Consider the following 10724-nt stretch of genomic DNA (forward strand, 5'->3'; position numbering starts at 1 on the left):
CATGTCTGAGTTCCCAGCTAGACTATTGTTGGTTACTAAAAACATTTTGAGAATGTTACCATTCATTGTTCTAGGAATGGTTTCATCGAGAAGTTTTATTTTGGTTCCTAGAATGTACTTCTGAAAGATAGGATAACGTTCTCTAAAAACATTCTTGAAATGTTTGGTGATAACATTGTTCGAACATTATACCACAAGTGTTTTTGTTGTTTATGCACATACGTATCTCTATTGTCATATGGATCGAATAACACTTAGAAAACCAAAGACAGACATATAGAAGAACGGACCGACTGTCACTGCCCGTCCCTGAAACCCCTGTTAGTGTTTGTATGTGTTTGTTTCTACTGTGTGTCTCTCTCTCTACCTGCTGGTCTGCTCGACACGGCTGGGAGCAATCTCCAATCAACCATACCTGCAACCTGCTCATCAGCCACACTATGAAAGCCTGCAGCCTGCACTCATTCCCTGCCGGATTGTTGCCGTGAACGGTTTGTTTCGTGCCGCTCTAGCTTTTTACCAGCATATTCTTTGACAACTTTGTCTGCTTTTGTCTCACACTCATTCTTATGTCTCTCCCAGGAGGAATCCAAGGCCTTCCACACTCCCAAGACCAGCCAGGCCTCTCCACCCTGGAACAACTGTTTCTCACTGCTGCCATAACCAACCTCCACTCCCAGCTCCCCTTTTCTAATAAACAAATCTTACTTTCACCAGCTGATTCCGATTCATCCTTTTACATGTGTTAATAGTCAAATTCCAATAGTTAAGTAAACTATCAAAATCATCCTAATGACCACAGTGGTCAGTCCACTTACCCAGGAATTTTGAGTTGAACAATCACAGGAATATTATGTCTTTATGTTCTAGTAATGTAAACATATTTTAATAAATTGTTACCACAGAACATTTGCATAATGTTTTAAACATAAAGCATGTTATCCTTCTCTAAAATAATAACATTCTGGCAACATAAATAAATCTAACTTGCAGCTGAAAACATTTTAAGAACAATAGGGCATAATGTTCTAACAATGTTATCAAAAACATTTGAAGAATGTTTTTAGAGAACGTTATCCTACCTTTCAGAAGAACATTCTGGGAACCAAAATAAAAGCTTCTGCTGAAAACGGTTTAAGAATAGTAGGGCATAATGTTCTAACAATGTTATCAAAAACATTTTAGGAAGGTTATCACCAAAGATTTTAAGAATGGTTTTAAAGAACGTTGTCCTACCTTTCAGAAGAACATTCTGGGAACCAAAATAAAAGCTTCTGCTGAAAACGTTTTGAGAATAGGAGGGCATAATGTTCTAACAATGTTATCATCAAACATTTTAAGAATGTTTTTAGAGAAAGTTATCCTACCTTTCAGAAGAACGTTCTGGGAATCAAAAGAAAACTTCCCGCTGAAAACATTCCTAGAACAATGAATGTAACATTCTCAGAATGTTTTTAGAACCAAACATTTCTAGCTGGGTAGCCCTGATATATCAAAATTCCTTTTATACTCAGTTTATTCGTTTTTTCTCAATTTGAACATGTTCACTATGTAATTTGAAGCCAAACTGAATGGAACAAGTCAAGGAGCCAAACATCGAAGTAGCCTCACTTCCAAACTGTTCTCTCTCACCTGCATGGGCTTGTCGTACCAGCGGTTGCCCCCATTCTTGGCCACCCCCCCACCGTGCAGCATCAACATGGCCCGTGTGGTGTCACTGAGCTCGGGCCCAGAGGGGTCATCCAGACAGACCAGACACATACAACGCTCGATCATGTCCAGAGCGTCCCTGTTAGTAGACTCTAAAGCACAATACAGGGTAAAAAGAGTACATCAGTGGCAAATAGACTTGGAAACATTGAGACCCACTTGACTTTAAAGAGTCTCAAACCTCTCATTAGTTCACTGCGAGCGTGAGCCCACTCTGTCCGTCCATCTGATGTGAGGAGACCAATGGGTGGGAGATGCTCTTGTTCGCTGTCAGCCATCCTGGTGATCTTGTCCAGCTGAGTCAGCAGGTCTCTCTCATTCAGCCGGCGGAAGTTGATCACCACATCCAGAACAAAGAACTGGACAGAGACAAGCTGTTTCACTGCACTCATCCTTAAGGTATTACTTTCAATATTGACTCAGAATCTATTAATGCAGTTTTATATACAACTTCACTTTCATTTATTGTAGTTTTGCCGGTCATCTAAACATGTCGTTAAAGGCCAAGAACAACATTGTTTTGTACTGCTAAGGCTTCTGGCTGATGTGCGAAAGTCACACACGTTCTTGACAAATAGCTTACAGTTTACAGTCCGATCTGATACAGTGATTGATGATCCCTACTATTGTGCTGAAACAGGGCTTGCTCAAACTACTGTTTCCAAAGTCAACGCATTTATTTTCAAGTAAAACTGAAGAGACAAAGATGAAGGATCCTGAAAGTGTTGAGCTTACATGTCAACTGAATAATCTCCATGACGATGATGATGATGATGATGATGATGATGCACCTGCAGAAGCTAATAATTGAACTAGTCTATGACAACTTAAGATTTGTTTTCATTGTGTCTGACCTGGTTTTTACAAGCCACGATGATGTGTTCAGGTTCTGGCATCACGCTACTCTCCTGGGCCACCAGCGTGTCCCTCTCAGTTCCCGGCAGGCGGTAGGAAGTAAAGAGGCGATAATACTGCTCCATACACAGAGGGGTTCCTGCCAGCTGGCCCCTGGCGTAGTCCACAGGCAGGGAACGACTGCACGCAAACACTTTGTCAGGCCTTTTATTTACATGAGTCGTAAGTGAAGACTCTCTGATTTTACATTTACTTACGAATCAAGAAGAGTCTTGTACTCAAGAACTCCAGAAATCATGTGTGCAGCGAACCTAAGAAAGGAGAATGTTACCTTGTATATTACTTTACAAAAACACAACGCATGAAGCCTTGTTCTTGTGTAGTTGTATTACTCCGTCCTAACAGTATACAGTAAATGCCACATGTAAATAATCTGATTTAGGAGCCAGTCCCAGATCAATACCATGTTAACTAAACCAAGCCTTCATTGTCTGGTAACCTTGCCACCAGTAGCCTGGCCTCAGCCCTCGAGGTGTTTTGGGTAATGACCCATATCTGTCAATGTGTTGCAAGGCTGTGTTCAAGTGGGCATAATCAATCAAAGCTGGTCTCTGAGTAATTCATAAAGTTCACTCCTCAAATCTGCGTGCCGTAATAATCAAATTGCCTGTCATGATGTACCTTTTATGTGATGACTCACAAGGGACAATATATTTCTCACTGCTGTCCTGTGAAGTTTGTCTCATGACTCATTTGTCTCAGTTGTGCTGTGTCTCTTACCTTAAAGAGTCGATGGGAGCCCTGAAGTGCTGCAGAGGGAAGACCATCACAGGACTGGAGTTGACGGGCAGAGCCAGTCTGTTGTTCAGGTACATGTCATTCATCCAGTACTCATACACCTTAAGTCGGACATAAAGGGATTCAACTAAAGGCTCTATAAGTAATAGCGATTTAAGAGTTAATAAAGGAAGATAAATACAAGCAGAAACTTCAGATTGGATGTGGCTATCAGTTTGAAATTAACTGTTAAATATTCACAGATTGACAAAAGGATTGCAAACAAACTATACTTTTATTCATGGTTACACAAAATAACGTTTATTTTCCAAATTTAAAAAGAGCAAATAATCATAAAAAAGGCCAAATAAACTATACGATAACTTGAGGATTTTAAATAACTTGCACACAATATTGTATGTTTTCGATCAAGTCATTGTATTTACCCAGTTTGCCTTGTTCTCCCTCCTCTCCATGAGTTTGCTCTGAAGAAGCTCCCCCACTCCTCCTGGGGCTCCAAACTGCTTCACTACATTTTGGGTCTTGTTGAACTGTTCCTCTGTGAGTAGGTGCTTCATGCAGCTCAGGTACATGTCCAGTGTGTCCTTCAGGGCGGGCAGCGGCAGTTTAGGAAGACCCTGAGCAGTGTGGATTATTTTATTTCAGACAACATATCAACATGTTAAACTTCTCTTCTGCCACATGCATTATATAAAGCTATCAAGAATATGCTTTCAATAACTATTCAGTGTTTAGTTGAGACCAAATGATTGCCCAAATTGTAAATTATTAATTTCACTTGACTCAGAATAAGAGAATAATTAATGAAATTGTCAAATCACATTATCTTATAAAACATCATTTGTGGAGTAGTTAATTCATTTTTGTATCTTAATTTGTATCTTTTTCATTCATTTAGTTTAATCTGTAGATTCCTCATTGATTGTCAAACGTTATTTCTTTCATTCATATTACAGTTTAAAGACTCGTAATCCTTATATATAAGTGAAATATATATTTACATCTCCCCCTCCTGAATCTCTGGAGGGCTCTCGGTCCAAAACTGGCATCTCGGCGGTGCAGAGAGACAGACTCTGTGTCCACAAATACAAAGATATCAGCATCAAACTCCAGCAAGTGTAATTGCTTTTAAACATGTCTCCATGGCAGTCAAATCAAACGTATTACTGTCATGACTAAAACAAATAAGAATGCGGACTTTGGAAGGTGTTTACCTCTTTTTCCATTTTTTTTAATTCATGAACAGCCTAGCAATAATACATTAACCAAAGTGAAATAAACCAAAACATCAAAAAACGTAATGTTTTACTCACCAGAAAGATAGAACAATTCCACTTGTCCTGGGGCTCAATCAAGGAGTTTAGGACTATGCATCTAGACTTGCATCCATTTCAGGCGGAAATTCTTTTAAATTTCACTTCTTTGGTCCTTTTATTATTTTGAGCATCTTTCAATCTCCAACATGGCACGAGCGCAACTCCCTCGCTGGCTCAGGAGAGATGCTGAGAGGGAACCTCACCCTCCTGCCTGCCAGGCTCCTCCCAGAAGTCCTGCGATTCGCCGATAAGTTTATTTGGCACTTCACATCTTCACCCCACCTTATTTAGACACCGACTGAGCGCCTCAGATGCTCACATGCTGCAGAAGAACAGTTAGGATGTGTTTTTGCGCCGTCTTCCTCCTTTTGGCTTTCTGAATTTCAACACTTTGTTGAGCTGTTTTTGGAGTTTACATCGATTCCACCTCACTGCATTTGACTCATTTAATTTGTTTTGTGTATGTCGTATTATCTAGAAAGATTTGCAGTTTTTCAATGAGCGTAGCTGTTAGATTTAAACACAATATTACCGTAAGGATTATAATTATTATAATCTGTTACAAACCAGTTTTCTTTATCAGGAAAAGTTACCTTCTCTATAATGGATTAATTTACAACTAAAAATCCTCACAAAATACCTCAGTTTAGGCCTTAACACTTGTTATATATTGTTATTCTATAATGCTTTAATGTGTGTTTTAATGGGAACATGCATTGAAAAACTTTATGAATAGTATAACCATAATTCAAGAAGTAATATCGTATTACTATTTTCGTGTCGTACACCAGAATACGTGTAATTGAATGAACTATTTAGGCAATTGAATAATTGCCTAAATAAATAATTTCCATAAACGATACCATTCACATAATATTGATTTAATTATGTACATGAATATACATGTATGTACATTTGCAGATCACACAAAGAGGCTATGCATTCCAGAAGTATATCATCCAAAATAAACAAAAATAATCAGACAACAACACGCAGACTTCAGTTCATCTGTTGTATCTTTCTAAAAACATCTGACACACAGTATTGCATATTGAGTTTAGCAGCACAACTCTGGCAAAAATAAATACATTTCACATTGACAGACGCATACAGTACAATTGTTCTTTTGTTAAAATACATTTACACATAATCCCTGAATATGAGCAAGATTCTGATACAGAGATAAATACTGTTAATGAATTGACATTTATCTCAACAAGTCTTTCACATTACTCCCACTTTAAGATGAACAAACGCCAGCGAGCGCCTTTCTACTGCAAAAGCTTGAAGCTACTTGATTTGACAATACCCGGAGGAATTGTCACCAGAAACAGTACATCATTTATGTTACACAATCCTAATCATGTTATGCAAGTGATTGGATTGGACGGGATACACACAACTTTACATTGGCACTTTGATAGTTTCACACTTAGTTAAAGGTCTTTTACGCATACTCTCCTCCTGAGGATTCCTCCTCTGAGTATGACCGTTGCGCAAAGGTTTCAGTGCCAGCCTCGTCAATCGTTGTACACAAACCCTTTTTCTTCTTTTCTCGTTGCTCCATCTTAATCGTATCGTACAGTCCTGTTGGGCCATCGTCCAGGAGCATGTTTCGCTCTGAGAAAGATGGCTTCATCTGTGTCACGTTCTTCAGCAGAAGGAGCGCCGGTGCGTAAAGTACATTAATGAGGCCCATGCCTAAATTGAGCTGAACAAAGCCCAGGTCGTGTACTATCTGCCCAGCCACCACTGGCCCCAGGGCATAGGCCACACAGTAAGAGATGTCAGCGATGGCGTAGACACTGCCATACACTGACACGTGTCGCACATCCACCAGAAAAGCCAGTGTTGGCAATAGCGCCGTGTCCACGAAGGCGATTCCAAAACAGATTCCGCACAGCGGGAACATGAGCTGTCCAAAGGTTTTACAGGCTGGCACTGTGCAGGAGCTCGCACCTATGAACACCATACCTATAGCCCCGTAAAACCACTGGAGGTGAGGGTACTTGGCTGCTAATTTGACAACGAGAAATACACCTAAAACATGAGGGAAGAAGGCAGGGAACCATGCCAGGCCGATTTCCCACTGACTGGAATGCATGGTTTCCTCCATCCAGTTAGCGATAGTTGGCTCAAGGAAGGCGAGGGGGATGTTACAAACTATCAGAGCACCAGCTACTACAGCGATATAAGGATCAACCATCAGTTTATGTATTGGGGTGCCCACTGGCATGTTTTCTCTCTCTCGGTTCGAGAAAGGTTTCAGCACAGTCAGGCACAGTATGCCATCGGTGAGGCAGATGCAGGCCAGAATCAGGAAGGGCACCCGTTTCCCTGCAAACTCGTAGAGGACCCCTCCAAAGGGGGGCGCCGCGAGACTTCCAAAAGAGATGAAAGCTAAGGCAATACCCAGCGCTTTGCTCCTCTCTGTATCCACTGTGTACCTGTCTGCGATCAGAGCGATCCCCGCCGTGTCCGCGAAAGCCGAGCCGAGGCCCTGCATGCTGCGCGCCAGGAACAGAGTCGCGTAGTTATCAGCGAAGGCAAAAGTAACCGTGGACAGGAACATGACATTAAGACCGATGAAGAGTGGAATTTCATACCCCACCCTGTCTATAAACGTGCCACTTATCGGGTTCACCAGGAGCTGCAGGATTGCCTTGGAGGCAAAAAGAACCCCAATCTGTAGGTCGAAGTTCCCCTTGGCTGTTGTGTGCATGGTGCTGTTAGTAAAGTTGGAGTGCGGTGCAATGGCCTCGGCGTGATCCGCTGCTTTCTGTAGCCCTTCAAGGTAATCGGGTATAATGGGCACAATTACCATATAAAGCATGTTGTCTAACAAAAGTGCAGTGCAGACTATTACTAGAATAATCCGTTTCTGCCGAACTGGATCTTGGATAACGTTGCCCAGTTGTTGAGTTCTTTCGCTCATCTGGGACAGTTTGGAGGCGGCAGATTGAGCCAAATTAGTGGCACGTCCCTCTTTGGTCTCCTCCGGCTCCATGATTGTTTCGCTTTCTGTCTCAAGTCTTGTCTTTTGAGAAAGAAAACCGGCTTTCCCCGGTTGATTTGTTTATTGAATTACGCACGCTTGGCACATCTGTTCTGTCTGTTTTTTTGTTTTCTTTCCCAGCACCAGGAGCCCTACTAATGAGCTAGATAACTTCCTTCTGCTTTACCTCTTCTCTGTCCCTTGCGCCGACCGTCATCGCATGCGCTTTTCCACTCCCGTGACTCGGACTTGTTTTATCCCCGACGTCCCTAGTTGCTTCATTGTCTTCTATCCCGTCATTCAGGTGACGCGCTGGTCCCGAGCAGCACTCACAGGTTGGGGATTCTCCTACAGCTCACTGTGCCGGCTCCATCAGTACGCGCTCTGTTTGAGGTCCCTCTGCTGCACCCCTTCGGATCCCAGCTGTCTCCAGTCACCTGTAACGCTGTGAGCTAAGTCATCATCTCAAATCAACCGGACTGGTTTTGTCGGCCGTGGAAGGAATACACACTGCAGTTTGTTGACTCCCATAGGTGCCCCCCTCCCCCCTCCCATCTTCGCCGATGGCTGTGACGCACAGTCCTGCTGCTCTCCAGAAGATCTTTTATGCTAATTAAATACAGAATCCCTGCGCACTGCTGTCCAGTGAGTTACTTTAAGACAGAACCGAGGAAGTCTGCATCTATTTGTTTAATACCCTCAATGTTAAACATTACTTATGCGCAATTTGATCATTTGAAGAAAAAAAAAATACATACATAACTCTGGCAATTCCACTCTATAACAGAAACCTTTAGTAGTCAACTGTAGTTCAGAATAAACACACAAACAAATACATTCAGATCCCCCCGTTTGTTGATGAGAAGAAAACGCATTCAGCACCAAATCCAGTGGACAGCTCCACATCTGCTGTCAATGAAAGGGTTTACACTTTGAAGAGATGACAATTAAATGTCATCTATTCATTCTTCGTTTTACTGTGTCTCAATTAAAACAACCTCTCATTGCATTTAATTTATAAAAGAGTGTTTATCAGAAAGCAGGCATTCGAGGTGAGTTTAGGTTCAAGCCGGTTGAAGTGTAACTGAGCAAAGCACCCCCCCCCCCCCCCCTTACGCTTTAAAAAATAGGGAATATGAAATTTCTTCGTAATGAGATATTCTTGACCGGCATTGAAAGATCTGGCAAAAATAGTGCTATACACGTTACTGACTGGATTTCATCCTTATCTTATCATCCTGTCTCAACATATTTTCGGCTAACGCCAACCTCACCTTACATTTCATTGAAAAATATGCACTTTAAAAAAAGAAATAATATATTGAAGCTTTTCCTTTGAGTCTGTGGCACAAATAGAGCTTTTAGAAGAATAATGCAAGAGCCAAGGTTCGATACACATCTTTGCTGTTACATCTAGAGACACAGATCTATGCTACAATCACATTTAAAGGAAACGTACATAGGTCTGTTCCGCTTTTTATCCGGCACGAAACAGTGATGTGGGGGTTTAAATGTAGCTCGACATCGCCATCTTCTGGTGCAGAAAAGCTTTAACAGCAGCTGTCACCGTCATGTACTGTACATTGTGAAAGCAATCTACTAATGGGGATAACACATTTGATTTCCAATGCAAATCAACGTCGTGAGATCGTTTTCTTGAATCACTCATCTTATTGGAGTCAACTAATTTTTTAGACACTGTTTAAAAATATAGATACCTATTAATTACATTTTTAAAACTGAAGAAATTGTTTTAGAAAACGGTTGCAATGATCTTGATGAATAGCTCTGAAACATGAGACAGAGCAGTATTGACATCTAGTGGAGGAATCATTTATTGGTCAAAGAACAGTTTTCAAAAGTGAACCCTACTGTGCAAGACTTTCCCTAAATATACAAATAAGTCTGAATATAGGAAAAAACTGATCAATCGTTGCCAACAAATATTTCACAGTGATTGATTTTATGAATGTCATCAAGCTGGAGAGAGTCAGCCTACCTGTGAATAAAAAGTGCTTTTAACTAATGAATTAACCGAACATGTGTGTGCTGATCTCTTAGGTTTCATTCGTAAATGACCGGTCAGAATGTTTTCAAGTTGCTTTGTCCTCATTCAGCCAGTAGATGTCCTCATATCCCTGTACATTTTCCCTGAAAAACTGTAAAGTGACTTCTTATCTAATTTCTAACTATTTTAGTTTTACCATGGTCACATTATAACAATGTTGACATTACACTGTTGATTTATTTTGTGAAGAGGCTTATTTCATCACCCCACTCCTCACACTGTAATGCTGCAGTCACAAGCTAAGTGGTCACTTACACAAACTAATTTCTACTGCAAGATACTAGACTTTTAATCCAGGAAAACATTCATGACCGAAGTAGAAGAGGTGGCACATCATTAAAGTGGCAAATGTCCGTAAAGCATTGTGTTTTTTTTTAATAAATTGTATTCTCTGATTGTTATTTAATTTGTTTAACCAGAGGCCTTCCTTAGTGTTTAGTCCCAGCAATTAATTTCTATGCCTGTTCCCAAACTGTTTTACTTATCATCCTTTATAATTAAGAAGGGTCAATGGAAGACTCCTCCTCATGGCAAGAATTGTAAGCAGTTCAATGAAACAGTTCAAAATTGTTGTTTAGAGTAAAGAGTTAAGATATTTTGTAAGTGTAAATAAACTTACCATCATTTAAACGAATATTTGTTTCTATTTATTCTCCCTTTAATAATCAGCAGGCCCTTAAGCAATCAATAGAATCAACTAATTAATCACAGTTTTAACACAGACACACACTCAGATTGCCACAAGAGGCAAGTAAAGGGATTAAAGATTGAATTTATAAAATGGATCAACCATGTACAGTGATCAGGAATACAAGAATACAAGCACCTTTCCACATATGTACACAGAAAACATACTTGTTGTCTATTTTTAAAGCACAAGTTGGATATAAAGGCCCAGATACACCGACCCGAATCGGCAGTAAATGGGAGTCGGGCCGAACATGAGCGTGGGCACGCCCTATTCGGAGTGGTGTGCGCCGCA

General features: G+C 40.8%; 2 protein-coding genes across 2 annotated transcripts; both read right to left on the reverse strand.

Moving 5' to 3' along the window:
• Positions 1-1632: 1632 nt before the first annotated feature.
• LOC104942458 (choline O-acetyltransferase-like) lies at positions 1633-4747 on the reverse strand (the record flags this gene model as incomplete). Its single annotated transcript, XM_010767681.1, has 8 exons — positions 4677-4747; positions 4365-4436; positions 3789-3980; positions 3346-3464; positions 2823-2876; positions 2565-2745; positions 1892-2069; positions 1633-1802 (listed from the first exon to the last, which is right to left on the reverse strand). Coding segments are annotated over exons 2-8 (942 nt in total), but the record flags the coding sequence as incomplete, so codon positions are not given.
• An 850-nt stretch (positions 4748-5597) lies between these two features.
• On the reverse strand, positions 5598-8114 carry LOC104942454 (probable vesicular acetylcholine transporter-A). Its single transcript, XM_010767677.1, has one exon. It carries the CDS (start codon positions 7684-7686, stop codon positions 6127-6129), a length of 1560 nt encoding a protein of 519 aa, XP_010765979.1. The 5' UTR covers positions 7687-8114; the 3' UTR covers positions 5598-6126.
• Positions 8115-10724: the final 2610 nt, after the last annotated feature.

Source organism: Notothenia coriiceps, unplaced genomic scaffold (assembly GCF_000735185.1).
Source record: "Notothenia coriiceps isolate Sejong01 unplaced genomic scaffold, NC01 NC01_scaffold00004548, whole genome shotgun sequence".
Lineage (NCBI taxonomy): Eukaryota > Metazoa > Chordata > Actinopteri > Perciformes > Nototheniidae > Notothenia > Notothenia coriiceps.

Excerpts from the sequence above, each read along its gene's own strand:
- LOC104942454 (XM_010767677.1), bottom strand. The coding sequence starts at position 7,686 with ATGGAGCCGGAGGAGACCAAAGAGGGACGTGCCACTAATTTGGCTCAA.